At 34.4% G+C, this 25,034-nt stretch overlaps 4 protein-coding genes across 4 annotated transcripts; 3 read left to right on the top strand and 1 right to left on the bottom strand.

Moving 5' to 3' along the window:
• Positions 1-172: 172 nt before the first annotated feature.
• On the bottom strand, positions 173-5,334 carry LOC106401488 (phosphatidylinositol-3-phosphatase SAC1). The gene is made up of 16 exons (XM_013842015.3): positions 5,038-5,334; positions 4,701-4,905; positions 4,472-4,637; positions 4,162-4,384; positions 3,996-4,072; positions 3,588-3,775; positions 3,386-3,483; positions 3,171-3,304; positions 2,965-3,099; positions 2,461-2,845; positions 2,242-2,363; positions 1,884-1,994; positions 1,451-1,663; positions 1,053-1,238; positions 738-849; positions 173-646 (listed from the first exon to the last, which is right to left on the bottom strand). The coding sequence occupies exons 1-16, from the start codon at positions 5,164-5,166 to the stop codon at positions 392-394; spliced, it is 2,739 nt and encodes a 912-aa protein (XP_013697469.2). The 5' UTR covers positions 5,167-5,334; the 3' UTR covers positions 173-391.
• Positions 5,335-7,262: 1,928 nt separating this feature from the next.
• Positions 7,263-8,048, top strand: LOC111212572 (glutathione S-transferase T3-like). The gene has a single exon (XM_022714130.1). It carries the CDS (start codon positions 7,263-7,265, stop codon positions 8,046-8,048), a length of 786 nt encoding a protein of 261 aa, XP_022569851.1.
• Positions 8,049-8,770: 722 nt separating this feature from the next.
• Positions 8,771-10,027, top strand: LOC111212573. Its single transcript, XM_022714131.1, has 2 exons — positions 8,771-9,323; positions 9,522-10,027. The coding sequence occupies exons 1-2, from the start codon at positions 8,771-8,773 to the stop codon at positions 10,025-10,027; spliced, it is 1,059 nt and encodes a 352-aa protein (XP_022569852.1).
• Positions 10,028-15,377: 5,350 nt separating this feature from the next.
• Positions 15,378-16,557, top strand: LOC106397230 (transcription factor MYB3). Its single transcript, NM_001315751.1, has 3 exons — positions 15,378-15,604; positions 15,685-15,814; positions 15,922-16,557. The coding sequence occupies exons 1-3, from the start codon at positions 15,472-15,474 to the stop codon at positions 16,487-16,489; spliced, it is 831 nt and encodes a 276-aa protein (NP_001302680.1). The 5' UTR covers positions 15,378-15,471; the 3' UTR covers positions 16,490-16,557.
• Positions 16,558-25,034: the final 8,477 nt, after the last annotated feature.

Here is a 25,034-nt window from a genome sequence, read left to right as displayed (position 1 = left end):
CGTTCCAAGTGATTGCAATACTGCTCGCACTGTTCATGCTGCGCCATCCGCGGTTCAGGAGTAGGATGCCTTCAGTAGTCAGTACCTGCCAATTTCTTCAAGAGATTGCCTGCTAAGTCAGATATACTACTGAAAGTACATTAAAACATCATTCTGTTTGTACTAGTGTGCATCAAAAGAACAATGGTGTAGAAATTAGTAGAGGTAAGGAAACTAGTTTTGCCTCTGTGGTTGCGTACGTATATTCTATTATCCCAGTACTATGCTATATTTAGTAATATAAGCCAATTATTTTTCACAAATGCTCACAAAAGATTCATGTAAAGCAAAAGGGGAGTCTCTCTGATGTGAGACGTTATGTTCTTGGGGGCATAATGGGTTGGTTTTGTGATTAAATGACCTTTGGGATCTTATCATCTCCAACCAGCCATCTGGCTAACCAACAAGGATCTCCAGCGAAGTGTTTGCATTGTGTTGGAATGATCCCGAGATTGCTACCGATCTGAGCGTATTCATTTAAAGCTTTTTCCATCTCTGTTTCTTCTTCTCCCATGTTGTCCATTACATCGACTGTGTTCATACGAAGAACCTCCGCGTAGTTCTCTTCTAACTCATGATCGTTCTCAAAAGGTTCCATAGCTGGACACTGTTCAACATAAGGAAATGAGATTCTGAGTTAAATTTAAAGATATCTATTAATCTGTAGTTCCATATCAGCAAAGATAGAGAATCCGAACCTGACAGAACTGGGCATAATGTTTGTAAATTTCGCTGTTCTCATCTTGGTCACCGAGGAGAGTACCACCATACCACCCATTGGCTTCAGTGGTTGATGTGATCGATAGGTACCTAATACAATGAAACAACTGAAACAAGTGATTTGATGCAACCAGAGACAATATCTGGATTTTGAAAATGCCAAGTTGCGGTTAGACCCAACGTTTGGTCAGTATATACGTGTATGATCAGTGATAAGTTTGCTAATAATTTTATACAAATTTATTCTGAACGAAACTTAGATTTCAGAGAGGGGAGGAAAAGGAAATCATTACTTTTGAAAGATATCTTCATGATGATCGTTAGGCTCAGAAAGCCAGTCCAAGTTGCAGAAATCGTGGACTCGCTCACTCGAGGTCACTCCTTTCTCACTATCATCTGCACCAGATTTTGCGGCAGAGCCACTCTCTTCGGGTTTTCTTGATCCAAACAGCCAATTGGGGCTCTTGAGCTGAATCTCACTGAAGATAAGAATGTCAAGAAAAATAAGCTAACATCCGAAAAAGTCATGGTTCAGTTTTAACTACTATCTCTGTTCTTTCCTAAACTAGAAAACGTCTTTCTACTTTCTTATGCTCCTACTAAACGTAAAGAAACAAGATTCAATCAATTCCAAAATTTCCAGTCAAAGGGATAATAAGATGACTGAAAATTTTCAAATGAGGATCATTACGCTGCATCAGGAGCCACACCAGTGCCTCCAGCGCTGCCACCTGGCCTTTGGCCTGTCTCGCTGCAAAGCCTCACGTTCTTTATTGAACTGCATGTCTGCTCGATCAGTTTGTCAAATGACGTTAGTTTCTTCCGTGAGAAGTCTTCCCTGAAAGCCGGCACTGGTGCAAGATTGACTCCGATGCCACTCATGGGTTTCTCAATGGACTGGACCCTGCAATACACCAGAATTAGAAATCATACGCAACCAAAGGTTATGACTTATGATCTATCTCGGGAAATATAATATAACATCTTTGGTATTTCCTGAACAAGTTCATAAGTCCATTAAACTTGACGTCCAGTTTCAGGCACGTCTCCATATGTTATTTGCACCTAATGAAGAGTAAAACCATAATCTGATACGCACTAGGTTCACTAAATATAAACCTTACCCCCTTCCTGGGAAAATTTCATCTCCGATCCCTGACACGTGAAGATAATAATCAGAATCCAGCTCCCAGAGCGCAGGTTTCCCTTCTTGAGGTTGAAAGTAACCCAAGAATCTGCTCGAAAGAAAAATCATTAGCTACTTGGATTTGAGCCTTAATAGAAATGAAAATCAAAAGTTTTAAGTCAACAATTCCTTTAGAGGATTCAATATCTTAGTAGTTAATATTATCAGTCATGCATAAGGTAAGAGTTGTAATGCCCGTGTTCTAAAGCCTTCATCCTATTGCTACATCACTGGCAAACTAGACATATCAAGAACTTAGCAAGGAAACGAAGTAATTTTGCATAGGAGTATATTACAAGTTAATGGCGTCTTGCTTTTCGCCATCAGTGTAGGTATTGCTGTAGTATCGTTTGATAGAATTGAGATATTCTCTAGACTGTGTCGTGGCCTTCCATTTACCCTGCCTTTCTGGGAAAACCTATAATCCATCAACCAAGTTAACGAATAAACATTGCAAGTCTCGCTTTGTCAAAAAGGAAAAATAACTGGCCAAAGGTAATAAGTGGTGTTATTACAGTATTATGAGCAGCTGAGCCGCCATATTGGTGAGCGAGGGCGTCGCCCATGCTCTGGTACATATCCATAAGTGCAACAGCTATGCTACTGTCTGGGTCGATCTTAGATGTATCACTCAGACCCATTGCGTGCAGCTGACGGCCTAAAGCAGCCAAACCATATGCATACTGTGCTACGTTTGTTCGATCCAGGCAGTCGATACAGTTCGTACGCAGAACACCACTTTGGTAACGAGGAGCTGAAATACCAGTCCCATCGTCTTCTTTTTGCTGGCTTAGCTTCATCTCTTTCTCTCGGTTAGCAAGAGCACTAAGTATATCATTAGAACTCTCACCCCTTGAAAGTTCCAAGGAGAAAGCTCTTAGATCACGCAGAGATGCTTCCCTGCAGTATTTTTCTCCATTAAACCAGAAAGGTAACTAATATGTCTCCAGTGTTTAGAATTATATGTAGCAAATAACAAAAACAACTAAACATTAGCTGACATATCATCCCAAAAATACCTTCCAGTGCTAGCATGACTAAGTTGGGTAGCTTTTTTCTTAACAATTTTAGGCTTGCCACTGAAGTAAAATCCAGTCAGATCAAGTGCTTCGCTTGCGACGGCACCCAAAACAGCCAATACATTCGCCGACTTGCTTTAACATTAAAAATACAAAGTAATGTGAGCTCAAGTTAAAGGCAGGAAAACAAATCCACAACATTTTACCTCTTTGCGAATTTGTGAAAATCCCAGTGGATAAATTTGAGATGATTTTCTTCATCTAAAATTGAGTTTAGATAACCCACTGCATTCGCAAACTCCCGCCTTAGCACCATTTCCCGAGGTCTTTTCTCAACCGTCTGAATATTTCCATTGAAATTTCTAAGTACAAAAGGCACAACCATCTCCTTTAGAAGGACAGTAAATAAAAAAAAGCTAACCTTGATTAAGTTGAGCACAATGATCGGATTCCCATATCGGTTCATCAGGTCTTCAAAATGCATTTTAGTTGACTCGTATGTAGGATCATACCTCTGTACTGAGGCAGAAAAAAAAACAGAAAAAAGTAAGCAGATCGATAACCACAAACACGTTAAAATGCTCTAATTGAGATAACAGGCGCCTCTTATGTTAGTTTCTCACAGAAAATATCAGGCTTAGGGCTAAATCTCGAGGCCTCTTGCGACCAAAATAGTGGAATTGACCCTCGCATCTGCACCACTGAGGTCATTTTTCCCTTGCGTGATCCAGCTTCTTCATCAAAAACAAGTTGTTCTGTTTCAACATCATTCGCAACCCTTCCACGATCATTCACTCCCCTTTTCAAGTAACTGCGTAAACAAATTTACAGAATGGGAAGCTATACAATTCACAGAAAACAAGAAAGACAAGCATCTAAACTAGTTTAGAAGAGTTCACACGACTCAATGCTATGTTCATCCAAAATAAAATCAACAGAAGATACTAAGTATAACTCAGAAAGGGTCTTCGAAAACAGATATGGACTATGAATTCCTCATCCACGAGAGGCCTGACTAGAATGAATCTTACCGTGTGCCTGCAAAATGTCGAGAACGTTTGGATACTAGAGTAACACTGAAGTCTCTTCCATATATCGATAGCCGTGTCTGAATAACGCAAACCAATAAAACCATTTTGAGTCTACTAGTAGCCAACGTAGACATATGTAGGTTAAGACACAAGAGCATACAAGTACCTGCTTAAAATTCCCATGAACTAATGCCAGTGTCCAAATAGTGTTGTTACACCTTGAACGGATAGGCTGTGTCAGATACGCATTCCATACAAAGATGTTATCATAGGGCACCCCTTCCTCACCAGATGACAAAACGTTCTTTTGCAAACTCTGCATTATAGGATACGTGTAACTGTAGAAGAAATCTTTTGTCAAGTCTACACTTGACAGAAGCTTCTTGTACCTGCAAAGAAAGGAAAAAACAAAGAACCATGTGAAATCAAATAAATAGTTCAACTTCAAAGAGCAATCAAAACTCCAAGAAACAGACCTTAGTTCAGTTTTGGAATTGGCAACATCAGACTGGATAGTTGCATGTGGAACACTGATCATCTGACTTTCATCAATAGCATATATAGCATGCCCACATATGCATCCAATTTGTCGCCGTTTCGTCACCAAAACTAAGTAGTATGACTCCATAAACTTAGCACAACCTACAAAGCAAAAGCTTATCCACAAAATCCAAAGATGCAAAACGTTTGATTCACAAAACTAACCAGCAATCCCATAGACTTTAGCCACAAAAGCCAATCCTCCAGTGGAGCGATTGCCTTCAGCAATACGCTGAAGGAGACTCTTGATCTCCTGAGGCGAATACACTACTGGATCTTCACTTATGTGAAGCTCTGATTGCTCTGAACGATCAATCTTCAGCACTCTGAAGAACCTTTTGTTCCTATCGCTCCCGAGTAAATAAAACCTCTACGCAACAATAAGAACACAGTGCCATGAGATTCAACGTTACTGCAATTCGATCTACGGTTTTCATATGGATGCCAATCATAAGAGCAACACAGAGATTGACCTTGAGATTGATGAATCGATAAAGCTTACCGCTCGGGTCTCGTAGAGCTTGAATTTCTCGAGCGCGTAGGAACCGGGATCGGCGTCGGCATCGTCGGAGGGTTGAATCTTGGCGAAAGAGGAGAAGCTAGGAGTCCTTGAGTGTTCCGATTTCGCCATGCCGGATTTATCTCTCCGGGAACAGTCCGTTCATTTGCGATCGGAGAACAGGATTGCTTGGGAAGTTTGGAACTCGCGCGACGAGGGGCCTTTCCGTAATTTGCAAGTTTTTGAGATTGTGTTTATTGTCCCTTCTTTTTTTTTGGGGCAAACTATCGTCTCTTCTTTTTGTTTTCACACCTTAGACCATGTACATCAAGAGATTATAAGAGGTTCATGGGCTGGGTTTTACAGGATTTTAATCCAAAAAGAAAATGTAAAATGGGTTAATTTAAGTGAACCGGGCCGCTTGAGTGATCCCGTGTGAAGCGAGTTCACAACATGTGTCGCCACGGTATTGGCTTGCCCTTTCTCAGATGTCGACGCGGAAAATGAAGGCGTCGCGTGTTTCTCCTCATTTCCTCTTCTCTTCCAAAAGCTAGGGTTTTCTAGGCGAGAGGCGATTTGTGCTGCGACCACGATCGAGAGGTCGTTTTTCCATCAAATCGACGAGGAAGAGTGTTCTGATCGACTTCACCGTCCTTTGTAATCCTCTCTCTTCTCAGTCTTTTTATTTTTTAGGGTTGAAAAGCGTCGATACGAATTCGAATTGGGGGTTTCTCCTCCAATAGAGTCTGGAAGTGAAATCGATTAGGGGTTTGTTTGTTAGGGTTCTAAATCGAGTCTAAATCGAGTCTGAGAGATTTCTATTAGCTGAAATCGATTAGGGGTTTGTTTGTTAGGGTTCTAAATCGAGTCTAAATCGAGTCTGAGAGATTTCTATTAGCTGTGCTCGATTAGAGGGTTTCTTTGTTTAATAGAGTCGGCCTGCCTAAAGTTGTGGTTTTTTTTAGGGTTTAATAGAGTCGATATGAATTGGAAAAGGGGGTTTCTTTGTTTAATAGAGTCGGCCTGCATAAAGTTGGGGTTTTTTTTACGGTTTAATAGAGTCGATATGAATTTGAAAAGGGGGTTTCTTTGTTAGGAATCGTTTGTTCTAATAGAGTGGAGATATCTGTTTGGGTTATAAGAATTTTGGCATTAGTTTGTTCTAATCAATTCGTTTTGTGGTGCAGATGGATCCCTCAGAAGAACGTAAACATTCAAAACAACAAAAGGAGTACTGTGACATGTTAGGCTTCGTGGAGGATTCACAGTACGGTATTCCAATACGGTGTGCTTGCGGTGGGAGAATCATTGACGAGGTCCGGGGGAAGGAAGACTACGACAGTCATCCTGGAAAGAGGTTCTTCACGTGCATAAACTATGAAGTTAGTATATTTTCCTTAATCTATGTCATTAAAATTTATGAAACTCGAACTGTCTCTAATATTTTGTTTTCTGTTGTCAACAAGGATAATGGGTTGCACTATAGTCATCCTTGGGTGGTTGGTGTCCAGGAGGAGATGGAAAGGCTGAGGAAGCGTCTGGAAGAGGCTGAGGAGGTTATCAAGGGGGTGCCGAGTCTCAATTACCAGATTGAGAGCCTGGAGGTAAATACCAGATTGAGCCTGGAGCTTGCTTTATTTCTGTTGCTTTAATATGTATGTCCTCTATTAATATTAATGAGTAACACTGTATTCTTGTTGTTTGCCTGTCCAGGAACAGGTTCGAAGCCTCACTGTCCAGGTCGGTACCCTAGAGAAGCTGTGCTTCGACTGAAATAGAGAGGTAAATGTTCTAACCCATCTCTAGCTGTGATGTAGACTGTAATGTGTTTGGCGGGAATTGATAACTAGAACTAGAAGAATTGATAACTAGAACTAGAAGTATTTAAAATTCGCGTTTTAAAATTCTCTAGAACTAGCCTTGATAACTAGAACTAGAAGTATAACTAGAACTAGAAGTATTTATTAGTAAGAGTAGCCTTGCTCAGAAAAGTAGAGTGGAATTAAATCTGTCTTTAAGTAGTTGATAGTATTAAGTTGTTGATTTGATGTGTATTTAGTTCTCTGTGTGGAGTAGTTGTTCTCCATTAGGTTTTATATTCAATGCTTGGCTGGTTGAATTTAATTTAGCTCTACTACCTGCGTGAAAACAACCTTAAATAGAGCAGTCCATAACCCCATTATCTTTAAAAATATACCTAAACCATAACTAAAACATAAACCAAAACCATGGAACCCTTTTCCACACAAACTTCCGGTTTCATTTCCCTACTAGCTTCGCAGAGCAGTCCATACCCTAACTGCGACCCTCCAGAAGCAGTAGCTAACTCTACTGGGTTAGTGAAACCGGCTTCCAAGAGGAAGTGGACAACTAAAGAGGACCTTGTGCTCATCAGTGGTTGGCTGAACACGAGCAAGGACCCTATTGTCAGTAATGAGCAGAAGATCACCTCCTTTTGGAGGAGAATAGAGGCGTACGTGAATTCTAGCACTCTGCTCACTGGCAGCGCTCCAAGAGAGTGGGGTCAGTGTAAGCAGAGGTGGGGAAGGGTCAACGAGCAAGTCTGCAAGTTTGTAGGCAGCTATGACGCGGCTTTGAAGCACCAATCAAGTGGTCAAAATGATGATGATGTGATGAAGGCTGCCCATGAGATTTTCTTCAATGATTACCAAGCCAAATTCACCATGGAACACTGTTGGAGGGAACTGAGACATGATCAGAAGTGGAAGTCAGTTTTGAAGTCAAGAGATGGCGGGAAGGAGAAAACGAAGGAAGCTGAACAGGTAATGGCTGAGGACGAGGTTAGACCACCTGGTGTTAAGGCTGCTAAAGCAGCCAAACGCAAGAGGCACGGGAAAGAAGCTGCATTCGATCAAATAGAGACCATCCTGGCTGAGAGAAAAAAGATCTCCCAGCACAAAATCCTACAACTTCTACTAGCCAAGATTGAGACTGATCTAACCCCTAACGAAATAACCCTCAAACAGAAACTCATATCTGAACTACTTGATTGATTTGGTTAACTTGCTTGATCGAATCTGTGTTTTCTTTATTTTTTGCCTCAATATGTGTAGTAATTAACTTATGTTGTCACGTTATTGTTGTGCAGGTTGCTTTGTCAGGAGTTGCACGATCACGGGTTGGTGTCTGTTGCTGTCTCACGGGTTGGTGTCTGTTTTTCTGTCGTATGCTTTATGTCTATCGGATGCAGTGTAGTATTTTTGTTGGTTTCTACACTGATGTTGCTTTGTTTCACGGGTTGTACTTGTTCTCTACAATGCTTTGTTTCACGGGTTGTACTTGTCACGGGTTATGTAACAAAACAAGCATATATAAATATGCTCTCTTGATGTATGCTTTTATAAATCAAAAAACTCTGCTTCTCTTGTTACTCTTCGATTCACATGTTCAACTCCATTTCTCTTTGCCTCAACGTACATCACCAACAAGAAGCAACCAAACAACCACCAAGAACCAAGAACCAAACGTAAGTTTTAAACAAAAACTTACACTTTTGTTAAACATACCTGTAATAATTATTCAAAGTTAGAAATATTCAATAGTTTGGATAATACAAAGAGTTCATCGAATTGTTAAAAGTTTTAAATATTCAAGAATTATTCAAAGTTATAAATATTTAATAATTATGCAAAGCTAAAAAAATTCAATGAATACTCTAGCTGATTTGGACCAGTAAAAGTTATAAATATTTAATAATCATTCAAAAACAGGAACAATGTCAAGCAACTCAGATGATGAAGTATATGAAGTATTTGAAGAAATGGTCGACCAACAAATTGATGATTACATCGAGTCTGCTCTAACCAAACAGCCGAAGACACGAGTATATATCGAAAGAGATCGGGAAGTAGGACACATGCAACTTTGGCAAGACTATTTCAGTGAAAATCCTACATACACACACGACTTGTTTAGGCGACGTTTTCGAATGAACAAGTCATTGTTCCTTCGCATTGTCGAACGTCTAGGTAATGAAGTTCCATACTTTCAACAACGGAGAAATGGTCATGGAAGGAACGGCCTCTCTACACTTCAAAAATGCACTTCAGCTATGAGAATGTTGGCTTACGGTCGTGCCGGAGATGCAAATGACGAGTATCTCCGACTTGGGGCAAGTACTGCAATTTTATGTTTGGAGAATTTCGCGGAAGCGATAATACAAGTGTTTGGAGATGAGTATCAAAGAAAACCAACACCTGAAGATCTTCAAAGACTACTTGATTCTGGAGAGGCACGGGGGTTTCCGGGAATGATAGGCAGCATCGATTGTATGCATTGGGAGTGGAAAAACTGCCCAACTGCTTGGAAAGGTCAGTTCACACGTGGTTCGGGAAAACCGACAATTGTCTTAGAAGCCGTGGCATCACAAGATCTTTGGATATGGCACTCATTTTTCGGATTACCAGGTACACTCAACGATATCAATGTTCTTGATCGGTCACCGGTTTTTGATGAAATTTTACAAGGTCGAGCTCCTAAAGTGAAGTTCAAGGTGAACAACCACACTTATCGTATGCCCTACTATCTTACCGACGGGATTTATCCTAATTGGGCAACATTTATCCAATCCATCCCGCTTCCTCAAGGTCCTAAAGCAGTGGCATTTGCAAAACGTCAAGAATCGACCAGAAAAGATGTAGAACGGGCATTTGGAGTCTTGCAATCGAGGTTTGCAATTGTTAAAAACCCTGCTCTTAAATGGGACAAAGAAAAGATAGGAAAGGTAATGAGAGCCTGTGTCATATTGCACAATATGATAGTAGAGGACGAAAGACAAGGATACATTCTAGCTAATACATCTGAGTTCGAGTCAGGAGAATCTAGCCGAAGTTCGGAGGTGAGAAGGAGAGAAAGTGTGAATGTTGATATGCTTAACATTCGCAATCAGGTTCGGGATTCACAAATTCATGAGCGTCTCAAAGCTGATTTAGTTGAAAATGTATGGGCAAAATTTGATGATCGTAGTGACTAATCTTTTGTATGTTCTTGAATTTCCAATGTATTGAATAAAACCTTTTACAATTTAATTAAAAATATTTTCTAAGTTTATGAATTCTCAATGTATTGAATTACAACTTCTTTAAAAAAAACAAATTTTTTATTTTTCTCAAACTTTGTTTTTTTTCCCAAAAATATATTATTTTATTCGTATGAACCCGAACTTGAGGTTCATTGATGCATAACCATATATGAGAGGGTTCAACACTGTTCACTGGCCCCACCATTAAATTTATAAAAAAATCCAATGAACCCCAAGGGGGGGTTCATTGATGTACATGCTCTTACTGTTAGATGTATATTGGTTCAATTTCTTCTAAATGTCCTATATTAGATTTTTTATCCGTAATAAGAGAGAAAATCCAGTCCAATCACTGAAAATCGTTTTTATCGTTGTCAGAAATCGTCTTCACTCAGAATTAAAATTTGAATTTGAGAATTTCAAAATTTTTAGGTTTAGTGAAAGGATAATTGATATGAAACTAACCGGGACATCTAATTCTGGTGATAAAAGATTCACAGTTGTGAGTACCGCCACCTAGGTTCGATTCCCGGCAACTGCGGATTTCACATTTGGACCGCAGCAACACAGATTAGTTCTTTGGACCTATGAAGCTGTGTATAATAAGAAAAAAAAATTGATATGAAACCAAGGTAAGTTATTTATGATTTAACAGTTGATTTTTTTGGTTATCAAGTTGTCAAGTCAACTATTAGTTAGAGAACAAAATCGTGCAAGCAATACTTTCATATTAAACTTGTTGATTTCAAATAGTTGAGAATTTAAATGTCTATTTTCTCGTTTATGAAGTTACAAAAATATTTTACTCAATAGATTTACAATTTATATGATTTGATACATACGGTAAAAAGGAAAAAACTGACACAATCAAAATTGAGTTTTCACGTACTGTATAGCAAAATAGTTTTTAAGAAAAACTTCATCGTGGATAGGATCACTGTTGATCATTTTGTGTATTTTCGATCGTTCATAATCATTTTGTTTTAATCCAGAAATGCTTTTGATCATTTTGTTTTGGACTGGCATATTTTACTATTAATTTTTTACTGTGTTTGTATCATGAATAATTGTATAACTGTTTTGTATCACGGAACAAAGGAGATGATTGGTTGGGTTGCAACTGTAGCAAATTTACTTTAGAATTTAGTATGTAAAATTTTTATTTACTTTTAGGAGATATAGCTTTAAAATTTCCTACAGCTAAAAAGATGTGGCTTTAGAAAACAAAATTTTTACGGCTATTTTTTTTTTGTTTTTTTTGCTGCAGTTTTAATTTTTTGGTTGTACCTTTAAAAACTAATATAAAGTATGATTGATAGTTTTTAAGGCTGTAGATGAAAATTAGAGTTTTTTTTTGTTTTTTTTGCTGTAGTTTTAATTTTTTGGTTGTACCTTTAAAAACTAATATAAAGTATGATTGATAGTTTTTAAGGCTGTAGATGAAAATTAGAGTTATTTTTGTTTTTTGCTGCAATTTTAATTTTTTGGTTGTATCTTTAAAAATTAATATAAAATATGATTGATAGTTTTTAAGGCTGTAGATGAAAATTAGAGTTAAAGTCACTTCTTACGGCTCCACCAATCACTCCAAAAGTTTTGATTGGTATTTGGTGGAGTAAAAGTAGTAGAAATAAATAGGTGAAAAATGGAAGAACACCAAAAGTTAAACTCGGAGTATAATGTTCCTTACATTTATTATAGAGTAATAGATTACTCTACTTTTAATCATTTTTGGAGTAAATGGGCAGAAAATCAATTTGGCTTGATTGGTTGAAAAGAGAGTAACTTGCAGAAAATTTTGTTACTCTATTTTGATTATCGCTAGAAAATTTTGTTACTCTACTTTTATTATCGCTACCATTACCTTCCAATCACACTCAAAGAGTGGAAAGATAGAACTATACAAATTGTTGTATGATAAACATGTATCTATCTTAGTAATTTTTTGTTGTATAACTTGCACGTATAATATAAAAAGTTACTGATAATTTATATTTTGGACATAACTGAATTATATTTAAAGCTTTTAATTCTCTGAGAGACTTAGCAACAAAACATGAGTAAAAGTTGTATGATTGTATCTAACTTACATAAAGCAAAGCGTTTAAGACTGCTAAATACCAAACTTTTACAATTTCCAACCGTGCTTCCTTATGACGATGCCTTGATAGGACTTACCGAGCAATCTACCGAATTATCCAGAAGTGATAAGACACTCGGTTCATGTTAGCCAATAGCTAGAAGATACAAATATTTTTGCAAGTTTGGTGTATCACCTTTGATTATATATGAGGAAATTAAAAAGCTTGTTTGCAATTAGTCAGGTTGGGCCTGGCGAGTGACGTCTTAGTGATACAGAATACGTATTAAGAAGAAGAAAAAGTCGGCGAAATATACGGAATGTCCCGTTCGGAGCGTACCGCTGAATGAAGGCATGTGGTTATGGGCTCATATAACTCTTATGATCGTTCTTAATTTTGTGCATAGCTTATGAATCCTTGGCTCAAATTCACTTAAGCTCCTAAAGTTTAGTGCTTAGAATCACATCAGTTGTGTTAGCACTAATCTACTTTACTAGATTAGTCCTATTATACTTCTTCAAGTTTTTTTAAATATTTTTTTGGGTTTGTACAAGTAAATTGACTTCTTGAAGCATCTTAGACTTCAAGTCAACACTTGTAATCTTCTGTTCGTTTACTATTTACATTTCTAGCAAAAAAAATTATCCATATATAGCTTATGGCTGCCATAAAACATTGAATAGTGGACATCAGAATGTTTTAATTGAACAGTGGTTAAGTTTAATACACTGAACAGCGGTTGGATTGTAGAACATCTCGGAAGAAGTGTAAGATCAAAGATTTTGTTAGAAAAAAAAAATTAATATATCTCCACAAGAAATAGCTGACTTTTAGTACACTAAACATCGGTTGGATTGTATAGACCACCTCGGAAAAGTGTAAGATCAGAAGATATTTTTAGAAAAAAGGAAATTAATATATTTCCACAAGAAATAGCTGGCTTTTAGTTCTATTTGGTGGACTGATAGATTGGTCCCAAATATATTGTTTAAGAAATTTATAAATTCATTTTTCCTTTTCTATCACACAGTCAAAAATCTTTATCAATTTCTTAGATGAATTCTAGGGTTGGGCAAATAAACCGAACCCAAAAATCTGAACCGAATCTGATCCGATAAAAATGAATCCGAACCGATCCAAACCCGACGTAAATACCGAATGGATCTTGTTTTGTGGTATTTCGGGTTATGGGTATTATCCGAACCGAACCCGAATCTAAATGGATATCCGATAAAATCCGAAACATTCAAAACTTCGAAAAGATCTTGTACCAAACATGATCTCAATTCCAAATATGTATCCAAAATACACTATGAAATATTGAACATCTAAAATACTTATCTATTACATGAAGGTTGGTGGTTCTATTGCATGAAGGTTGGTGGTTCTATTACATGAAGGTTGATGGTTGAAGATGGCCGTTGAATCTTGAAGTATTTAGATTTAGATTTTGTTTTTGTTAAAAAATGTTTCTCATGTCATGAGAACTTGGTTTTCATTTTATGCTTTTATTTATTTGGTTTTCTTTTTATCAGTAAATATGTTTACTTTTCGTTTGATTTTGAATAATCACGGTTGATGTTACTTATTTTTGAATCGATTTTACTTAAGTTTTAGTTACAAAATAGATATAAATCAGGTATTTTAAAACTGAAGAACCGATTTTACTCATGTTTTGGTTATAAAATAGGTAAAAATTAGGTACTTTTAAACCGAAAAACCGATTGGGATCCGAACCCGAAAGTATATTGGGTTGTACCGGTTGTTTGAAGATTTACTAACCCCGACCCGAACCCGATAGAACCCGAACCGGTCCCGAACCGAATTTTCATATAATCCGAATGGGGCTAATTTTGATAAACCCGAAAAACCGAAACCCGATTGGATAAAACCGAAACCCGTTTGGGACCCCGAATGCCCAGGCCTAATGAATTCTCACAATGCTTTTGATTATAATTGATTAAAGTATCTTGATTTTGTTTTAATAAATTTCAATCTTTGTCGTCTTAAAACAGAAAGCCCTCGTCAAAATATATTATTGGTGCGATTGCCAAAATTTATGTCCGTTGGAAATTATCAAAATGAAAACAGGTAAAAAAAACACATAGGGTTGTTGCTAGTAGACTCTTGTAAGTTTATGTTTTATTTATAGATGTGTCGCGTTGTAAAACTCATCTCTATCAATTGTAATGACTTGATAACTTGTTTATATGACCTACTGTAAGAAGGATAAATATAAAAAGATAATAAACAATTTTTGCGTAATAGTGTTTTTAACATAATTGGACCGACATTGTTAGAACTTGGAACTGCGTTGTGACATTCGAAAATGGCTTTGACGATCACAACACAAGAGTAGAAGACCAAGAAGAGACAGAAATACACATGCACCAACCCAAATAATTCAGTTATCCAACTAATCTGAAAGAAATATAAAAAGGATTTTTTGTCAAAAAAAATAAATATAAAAAGGATATAGATAGGGGGTGGGATAAAATTAAAATCATAGGAGAGGATAATACACGTGGAAGTACATGGGAGAAGTAGCGTGTTGAGAGAGTGATTGGAGGGCAGAGTCGAAGTTGGAGTATTCAGATTGAAAAAGACAGCTACACCTACTCATCTTCCCAATCCCAATCTAATCTACCTACTTTCTTTCAGATCTACTCTCTTTCTTCCTTTTTCCTTTACACACACAAAAAAAAAAGAAAACATTGCTGGTATATTTCATGATCAGCTAAGATTATAATTCTTTGAATGATGCAGCAAGAATTGCTTATACCGTTAAATGGTTAAAATGGCAAATATACTCTCTTTTTATTGTTACACTAGGAAGAAACAGAAGAAAGTGACAAAAAAGGTGCAATGAGCATGGCTAAAATAGTTGAAAATTATTAGTGATGACGCAATTAAATGTTATCATGGTTATTTTTCTAAATGATCAATCAATCAGATGTTTGAGAAATTGTAAAATCATTACGATGTTTTCTTAGAGCAGAAAAGTCAATAACTATAAACCGTACGATCTGCATCTGAATGAAAATAAAGCTAGGAAACCCCACGTTCCTCCTGTGAGTGTACAATCAATATATTTTTTTAAAAAAAAATTGACTGTTATAAAATTAATTTTTTCCATTGTACATCATTTTTGGTTATAAGTTTGGTAGTAAAATATAGGTTGTTAGTTAGTATAAATAACACTCAAAACGAAACATCCTACCGGAACCCTCTTCCTTCCTTGCAAAATAAAACACATCCAATTCCTCTTCCCTGAGCTTGAAGAGAAGAAGCGATTAAAGAGAGAGAGAGGGAGAGATGGGAAGGTCACCATGCTGTGAGAAAGCTCACATGAACAAAGGAGCTTGGACCAAAGAAGAAGACCAGCTTCTCGTTGATTACATCCGCAAACACGGCGAAGGTTGCTGGCGATCTCTTCCTCGAGCCGCAGGTACATATATTTACGTATTCATCTATCTCTTTCTGCATATATAGAGAGATAGAGATTAATTTTTATTGAAATTTTGACAGGGTTGCAGAGATGTGGTAAGAGTTGTAGGTTGAGATGGATGAATTATCTAAGACCAGATCTCAAGAGAGGTAATTTCACTGAGGAAGAAGACGAACTCATCATCAAACTCCATAGCTTATTCGGTAACAAGTTAGTCTCCTCTCTCTTTTCAAGAATTGTAACAGAGGATATCAGAAACAAAACATAAAAAAACATTTGTGAATTTTACTAATTTTGGGGAATATCATTATTTGCAGATGGTCGTTGATAGCTGGGAGATTACCAGGAAGAACAGACAACGAGATCAAGAACTATTGGAACACTCACATCAAGAGGAAGCTTCTCAGCCGTGGGATCGACCCAAACACCCACCGTTCGATCAACGGATCCGCAACCCCTCCTTCCAAAACGACGACTCCTTCTCTTCAAAACGACGAGCCGGTACGATTCGATTTCTCCGGACCGGATCAACAACGGACGGTTAAACCGGAACCTATGTTACTAGACCGAGAAGAGACTAATAATAACAACATTAATAACTGCACGAGCAGCGGAACGACGTCGGAGAAGGATATTCAAACGGACGACGATTGGGTACTCAATTTGGAACTCTCTGTTGGTCCAGCGACGACCAAGAGTTATCGGTACGAGCTGACTCGCAAAGCGAATCCTGACTTGGCCGAGTCGACTCGACGTTGGAGCTTTGAGTTGTTAGGGGCTCAGGCTGAGGTGTGTTTGTGTTGTCGGATAGGTTCTCATAACGAGTCGTGTCGGAATTGTCGTACTTCCGATGTTTTAACTACTTGGGAATCGAAAATTCTTTAGGATTTTTTATTTACTAGTACTATAAGTTTAATTTGTATGTTTTTTGTGCCTTTAATGTCTTGTAATGCATGAAGTAACAACATAGGTTTAATTATCAGATGGGACAGAGATTAATTATTAGTACTAATCTAGTAGTATCAATATTTGTTATCCGATCAAATCCGAATTACTTAAACTGTTTCCTAATATTAGTTAGATTTTTCTCAAACCTACGTGACAGAGTCACACAAAAGCAGATGATGTGCAGAGCAATTACGCAGTCTTTGATGCAGACACAAAACTATTACCTAACTGTTTGGTCTAGGTTTGGTGTCATCATTATTGTTATTCTTTTTGATTTTAGCATTTCGTCCTTCGGTTTTATGATTTTTAACTGACCTCACCTACTTTCTGTTTTTCAAAAAACTAAACCCTACTGATTTAGTGATTTCGGTCTATTATAAATTTAGACAAAAATATTGAACGTGACAGAAAAAATAAAAAGGATCGATGACGCCCATAAAGATATCGAATTTTGACACTTCCCGTTTCCAGAACTGGTAAGCATGTTCAAACACAATTAAAATAAGAATTTTTTATCCTTTTTTATATTAAAACAAAAAAAAAAGATTTTTCTTTCATTCAGTGACTTTCCAGACTATAGATTGGTACCATTGATACCATTTTACATATATGTCATGTGTGGTTTTGTTCGTGTTCTATCATTACATATTTGTTATTAATTATTTCTGTGTTTACAAATCGATTGCACTTGTTTAGAGGACGCAAACATAAGATTTTTTGTTTTGTTTTTAGGGGAGGGATAGACCTGAGCATTCAGGCCTTTCGGTTAGATAGGATTAGTTTCTTTCGAGTATGGGTTTTTCAAATCTAACACATGTAAATCCACTTAGGTATTTAAAAGATTTTTATTCGGATTCGACCGATTTTTTGAGTCTGTGTCGATTTAAATCTATAATTAAAATACATGTAATCTTGTAATTCACAAATATATAGCGGATCCTAGCCGGTTCAAGTATTTAGAAATTTAGCCGAAATCCTTTATATTTATCTATGATTTTGCAACATAACAAAAATAAAACTATTAGAAATTGAAATTAATTTTTTTTTTCAAACTCTAAATTTGACATTTAAAAATTCATATTACATAAAATATTATAAAATATTGTAAAGTTGTAAACAAAAAAATTATTATAACTAAATTATAAACTAACATATATAAAATATAACACATGGAATCATAATATTTGATATTTACGTTTTTAGGTTGGGTATGAATCAATTTTTATCAAGTCAAGTATATTCGAACGTTTTTTTGGTCTTGAATTATTCAGATCAGTTCTTTTCGGTTTCAATTCTTTCGAATAGAGGAATTTCGGATCTAACTAGGTACTTATAACTTTTTGATTCTATTTTGGATTTATATTTTTGGGTGGATTTTGATTTAGATTTTTGGGTCCAGATAAAATGTTCATGTCCAGGGAGGGTCCAGAGAGGAGGAACTCAAACACACATCTCTGTTTATAATTAAATTATCAACTTACATACCTTAATTTACTTTCATATATAATCAGAAACTACAAAGTCAACGTGGTTTCACTTAGCTTTATTTAATAGAGGAAGAATGATGAGTCATATAAGACAATTGACATATTCGCAATTTTTTTGTTGCGAAAACATATTCAAAATTGATAGCTAGATATCAACAAAATAATATTTTTGAGGGTGTTTCTTTAAAAACTAACTAAGATTTTCGTCTACGTAACTAAGATATTCATGTATATCAACTCGTGAATGGATCCTTACTCAGCAACTAAAGAAATTGAGATATACCCATTAAACTTTTAGGAAAAGCACGTTATCGTTATAACAAAAAGAAAATGAAGGTAATTGTATCGTGGTTGTTATGATTATCAGTTATAACTAATATAAATTAACAAATCACCACCACCATTATCTTAAGCTTTTAGAGTGGACTATGGACATCATGTAACGTGCCAGCTCCAATCTGGTTCCAGCATGTGGTTTCCTTAAAAACATTTTTATTAAAAAAGAAATGATAATGAAATCGAAGTTTAGGCTCTTTTAGGTAGAATCTCACCTAAAAGGTGGTTCCAGAACAATAATACCGAATTATCATGTGCATCTTGAGACAAAATCTTATTTCTATCCTTTTTATTTGTAACATGTAAAGCCTTTTTCTGCATTGGTGGCTTAAACTTTTTCAGACGTGTTATTGAAAGAGAAATTGGGTTAGATATACATAACAACCGGCGGAATTAAGTTTATAACCATTACAATTGCTTGGTTATGATATTTTGTGAATATTATGGCTCCGATTGATAAACATATCTTAATCGTGAAATCATGGAAACAATAGTAAAGCAGCAAAAAAAATTTTAAATTGCATAACAGCGAAATACAGATTATATTAATTATAGTATTTTATATGATATTTATTTTATTTATAATAAAAACAAACACCAATAATTAAACTAATTATTACAAAATATGAAATAACTAAAATTTATTATAAATACTTTACTTCTTATTATAAATATTTAACTTATTTGTCAATACATTTTTAATAATAGACTGACATCTTATAATATTATAAAGCAAAGTAATATAATTCTATCTATAACATAACTATTTATCATCAAAAAATTATTGCTGTTTATTTAAAATTTAAAATGATATTATCATATTAATGTGAAAGTGTTGATTTTGTAATTTATTTATATTTTTCTTAGCGAACACGCAGACTTGTGTTTTTGCGTTTTTTCTTCTTTTTGTAATTTTTATTGATTGACAGAAAACTTGCGGAATCGAGTTTAAAACGCCATTTAACAAGGTTACCAATCAGTACCTATATATTAATTGTTTTTATCTTTGATAAAGCACCACACATTTTCTTCTTCTATTTCTATTTATAATTATATGCTCAATTTCCAATCATTTCACTTTCGTACGCCCCAATCGTGTATATTTATCACATCACCACCATCACTATTGCTGATTATTTCATTCTTCGTCACCATTGCCGCTTCCACCATTTTCGTCACTATCGCTGCTTCCACTATTTTCGTCACCATCTCCACGGTTGTTATCAGTTGTTTTATTCTTCGCCACCATCGTTGTCATCGTCTCCACAGTTTTATCTTCCACCACCACTGCCACTCGTGATCTATTTATTTTTTTCCATCGTCTCTTTTCTCTTCCATCTTATGTAGCTGTTTCTTTTTCTCAGCAACTCTGGCAATTCAACTAGCTTCTCTGCTAATCATATTTCCTCTTCCGCCTCATCTTCTTCTGCAATGTACTATTTATTTAGTTATGTTCTATTTATTGAACGTATAATAGAAATGTGACCTTACAATACAATAAGAGACATGTGTTATATTTTGTTGTTGTGTCATTTTTATGAATCAATTGGTTTATATTTATTGATTAAGACTAACCAATAACAAAAAAACAACATATCAATACTATATTATTAAAATCGACAATGTTTAAGGTGTTAAACACTGTGAGCCAGTAAAAAAAAAAGACTATACCATTTAGATATACAATGTGGTATAGGATTGCATTAAGTTTCATAGTTGTAAAAGATGGACAACTTCGACAATTCCACTACGTTGCACAGAAGCTTCATCGGACGTCCGCTTCCCGCTTCGGAATCGGAATCGGAATCAGAATCTTGTGGAAGCTTACGGAATCTCGCTTCCAAAACGCTTCTAAAATATTCTTTTTAAAAACATGTTGGAAGCTTACGATTCCGTTTTGGAATCACGCTTCCATTCCTTAAATCAATAAAAATATAAAATTATAATTTTATTTTATATAAAATCTAAATTTTAATAGTATTGAATAGAAAGAATAGAAGTATATAAAAAAATTAACAATATAAATTATCTTTATGCATTGAGGGTTTTAATAAAGATAATCATATATTCAAATATATTATGTCAATTAATTATAAAGTAATAAAAATAATTAATATAATAATTTATTTTAAATTTAATTTATGTGTATTTCACAGTTTTAATATGAAATAATTTGGAAACTATTATAAATGAATAGATGCTTTATTTTAAATTTTAAACATGTAATTTTTAGTTCTAGATTTTAAAAAAAAATTTATATATGTATACGCTTCCAACACGTACCCGCTTCTTAACTTTTTTTAAAATCTCGCTTCCGCGCTTCCATAAGCTTCCGCTTCCACGTATCCGCTTCCGTTTCCATGTAACATAGCAATTCCACCAGATCCTCCGCAAATCTTACATTTTCCTACACTGATTTTTATCCATCAGCTCTGGAGATAATAAACATATCATACTGAAATATAGTGTTTTATTTTTTACTATTTTATTTTAGAAACATAGAATAGTAATGAAGCTTTACAATCTATTTTCCTCTTCTTCCTCAACCTTTTTATTTTTCTCTCTTTCTCTGAATTTTATAAAAATTCTCCTGGAATATCTTACATGCAAATCTCTCTCTCTCTCTCTCTCTCTCTCTCTCTCTCTCTCTCTCTCTCTCTCTCTCTCTCTCTCTCTCTCTCTCTCTCTCTCTCTCTCTCTCTCTCTCTCTCTCTCTCTCTCTCTCTCTCTCTCTCTCTCTCTCTCTCTCTCTCTCTCTCTCTCTCTCTCTCTCTCTCTCTCTCTCTCTCTCGGTTTTTTTTTCTTCTGTTGTTATGTACTATATATTTAACAAATATAGTATAGTGTAATATTGAACATTGCATTGAAGAACGGTCATGTATAGGAAAATAGAAATCCGTTCATTTTCATACTAAATTGTTATACATATCGATGCATAGATATATTATTAAATCTTATACTATTATATGCATTTCACAAAATCACCCTTATAGATAATAGAAAAAGAAAAGAAGCATTCTGGTAAAGAAACAAATCGAACAATATATTGACAGTTGATAACACACATATATGATTTTATTTACAAAAGAAGTAAAAACTAAAATAAAAGTGGATAAATTCAAAACATATGTTTAATTACGATGTAGTGACTTTTATATAATTGCGTATGCATCCGTTTAAATCTTTTTCTTAATTTCCTCTTTTTATAAAGAAAAAATCATAAGTATCTTGTATTTTAACAAATTCTACGTTGCCAATATTTGGTACTTAGTTATTTTGAGGTTTTTAATTCAGTATTCTACAATATTTTAAATATATTTTATAAGAAAATTATAAACCAAAAAAACATTTTTGTAAATAAAGTTTCTATCTAACCCTCACTCAAAACTCACTTTCTTTAAAGATAAACTATAACAATTTTTTATATGAGAGTATAAGTTGTATAATTCCGAAATTTTTAACGTGCGTAAAATGTTAAAATGATACTATTTGTAAAAATAAAGCGAGCAAGTTATATTGACAAATTATTTCAATTTTTTTCTTAGCTTTCTTTTGACAAAAGATATTATTCCAAGAGAGGCCAAAATTTAGAATATAAGCAGGTGAGATGGGGTAGATGGTAGAAGACAGATAAAAGCAACATGTGAGATGTTGGGTGGTAGGTAACCGAATCTATGATCAATGAATAATGGATAAAGGAAAATTATAATAAAGTTCTATATAACAAGAACAATTATAAAATATGGAATATTAATGATAGTACAACTTAAGATGTTGCACATGCACTTAGCTAGATTGAATCGCATCATCTTTAGCCAGCCATGCACTGGTCTATCTCTCTTTATTTTAATGTATTATCAATTCATACGTGAACTTCCTACATGTATAACTGTGTAAAAATGTCTTCCTTGTTGATTATTTTTTTTGTCAGCCCTTGTTGATTGATTATGTTGAAGGTTCCGGTTAAAATTGCAGCACTGGACCACCCTACTGTTAAAGATTATAAAATAATAATATTATTTAGTTTATTTTTTAGAGAAAATCACATCCTTGAAAGTGCCAATTAACACTTTAAATCTTGAAGTTTTTTCACTAATACTTTAACATTTAAAGTAATATTTGTATCATAAAAAATCTCAAAAAAGAAAGTTAACCGACTAAAAAGGTCAAAAAATATGATGTGTCAGTTTTGTTTTCAAATAATAATGATTTAATAATAATAAAAATATAATAGAAATCAGAAAATTTGAAAAAAACTCATAAAACTCATAAAATTAAAAAAATTAGAAAATTAAATAAAGATTTATAAAATTAAATAAAACAAAAAAATAACTAATATTTTTAAAAATAAATAAGATCAAATTAAAATAGAGAAAACTAAAACAAAATCATAATTTTTTTAAAAAAAATTCAAAAACTCAAAAAAGTTTTGTTATGCCAAAAAACCGTCATTGTTAATGGTTGTGTGAGAAACCATCATATTCATTGGTAATATATTTGAAATTAATATTGTCAACGATGATATGATACATTTTTTAAAGAAATCTTGTAATTTAAATATATATATTTTTATTTTATTTTTTGATTTTATGAATTAATATTTTGGTTTTCTATATTTTAATTTAATCTTAGTTATTTTTTTGAATTTTTAATTATTTTATTTTTATTTAATTTTCTGAATTTTTATTTAATATCTGATTTTTTTTTGTTTTCTGAAATTTTTATTTAATTTTATGAACTTTTATTTAATTTTATGAATTTGTATTTAATTTTCTGAATTTGTTTTTTTATTTATTAAATATTTTTTTGGAGAAAAAAAACTGAAACATAATTTTTTTACCTATTTAACCAGTTTTTTTTGGAGTGTTTTTTTGTGATACAAATGTCAATTTGAAGGTTGAAAGTGTTATTGAAAAAACTTCAAAATTTAAAGTTTAGGGTTTTTATGCAATTTTCTCTAAATTTTTATTTTAGAACTTTTGCCAATAAGATTACTTTTATATTTTTGTGGTTAAACTGTGAGCGTAACCAACTTGATTTGATTTGAATTTTTTTTTTTTTGAAAAAGATTTGATTTGAATTTTTGTCGATAATAAGTTTGGATAAAGTTGGGTAGCGAGACTACGCGGGAGTAAGGAAAACCAATCGCAAACTAAAAATTGAATAAGGCCCGGCCATCACCTGACAAAACTATTGCCTGGCTGAGAATCTCTCTTTTATTCATTTCAAATCCGAATGGTCCATGCCTCCATGTTATGAGTTTTGTTTCCCTTCATATACTTTCTAGAATAAACCAAATTCAATACGGATAAACCTTTCATGGTCTAATATTCTACCTGAAAATGTATAATTTATGAAAAGGATTTCCTCCTCACAATAAATTTTTTCTCTAACGTGTTAAAAGTCGAGATAAGAATTTCCACGCTTTTAGTTTGGTGCGTTAATAACTGCTACGACTAATAATTTTTACTATAGTACTAAGCAAATTCAGTTTAAATACAATGGCAAAAATCGATTCTTCAACTTTATTTTCTTCTTCCTTTTTATCGGATTAATTAGTGTTGGAGTCGCTATATTCTTTTGTTTTATCCATCTCAGTGTGGTTATGATTCTTTTTGTTCTTTATTTCTTTTGTTTGGGGTTTTAGTTTCCCCGTATGTGTAGCTTTTCTCCCAATATTTGGAATAGGGCTGGGCAAATAAACCGAATCCAAAAACCCAAACCGAACCCGACCCGATAAAAATGAATCCGAACCGATCCAAACCCGACATAAAAACCGAATGGATTTTGTTTTATGATATTTCGGGTTATGGGTATTATCCGAACCGAACCCGAACCTAAATAGATACCCGATAGAACCCGAAACATTTAAAATTTCTAAAAAGAACTTGTACCAAACATGATTTCAATTCCTAATATGTATTCAAAATATATTGAACATCTAAAATAATTATCTATTATATGAAGATTGATGGTTGAAGGTGGCGGTTGAAGGTTGAAGTTTTTAGATTTGGGTTTTATTTTTTATTGAATAATGTTTTTCATTTCATGAGAACTTGATTTTCGTCTCATGCTTTCATTTATTTGGTTTTCTTTCGATCAATAACTATGTTTACCTTTCACTTGATTTTGAATGATTACATTTGATGTTCCTTTTTTTTTAATCGATTTTATTTATGTTTTGGTTACAAAATAGGTAGAAATCAAGTATTTTAAAACCAAAGAACCGATTTTAGTTACTTTTTGGTTACAAAGTAGATATAAATTAGGTACATTTAAGCCGAAGAACCGATTGGAACACGAACCCGAAAGTACATCGGGTTGTACCGGTTCTTTGAAGATTTACTAAACCCGACCCGAACCCGATAGAACCCGAACTGGTCCCGAACCGAATTTTTATATAACCCGAATGGGGCTGATTTTGATAAACCCGAAAAACCGAAACCCGATTGGACTAAACCGAAACTCGATTGGGATCCCGAATGCCCATGCCTAATTTGGAACTTGCTTATTTATCTTCGTATCTCACTTATATATCACCCGTATTTCAACTATTAATGAACTTAGAAAATATTGAAACACGTTATAATATTGAACCGTGAAAAAATATATAACAAAAACTATGTGTGGTTGTACAGTTGTCCTTGATTTTGTTTGTT

The sequence above is a fragment of the Brassica napus genome, chromosome A7 (assembly GCF_020379485.1).
Source record: "Brassica napus cultivar Da-Ae chromosome A7, Da-Ae, whole genome shotgun sequence".
NCBI lineage: Eukaryota > Viridiplantae > Streptophyta > Magnoliopsida > Brassicales > Brassicaceae > Brassica > Brassica napus.
Note: the sequence above shows the minus strand (reverse complement) of the source record. Positions and strands in the feature narration are given on the sequence as shown.

Bases quoted from the DNA above. Each gene is read 5' to 3' on its own strand.
- LOC106401488 (XM_013842015.3), bottom strand. From the start codon at position 5,166: ATGGCGAAATCGGAACACTCAAGGACTCCTAGCTTCTCCTCTTTCGCC. The intron at 4,073-4,161 runs GTACTTGTATGC...TGCGTTATTCAG, and splicing joins TTCATGGGAATTTTAAGCAG to ACACGGCTATCGATATATGG. The intron at 3,305-3,385 runs GTTAGCTTTTTT...GGAAATATTCAG, and splicing joins TTGTGCTCAACTTAATCAAG to ACGGTTGAGAAAAGACCTCG.
- LOC111212572 (XM_022714130.1), top strand. From the start codon at position 7,263: ATGGAACCCTTTTCCACACAAACTTCCGGTTTCATTTCCCTACTAGCT.
- LOC111212573 (XM_022714131.1), top strand. From the start codon at position 8,771: ATGTCAAGCAACTCAGATGATGAAGTATATGAAGTATTTGAAGAAATG. The intron at 9,324-9,521 runs GTATGCATTGGG...AAATTTTACAAG, and splicing joins AATGATAGGCAGCATCGATT to GTCGAGCTCCTAAAGTGAAG.
- LOC106397230 (NM_001315751.1), top strand. From the start codon at position 15,472: ATGGGAAGGTCACCATGCTGTGAGAAAGCTCACATGAACAAAGGAGCT. The intron at 15,605-15,684 runs GTACATATATTT...AAATTTTGACAG, and splicing joins ATCTCTTCCTCGAGCCGCAG to GGTTGCAGAGATGTGGTAAG. The intron at 15,815-15,921 runs GTTAGTCTCCTC...CATTATTTGCAG, and splicing joins CATAGCTTATTCGGTAACAA to ATGGTCGTTGATAGCTGGGA.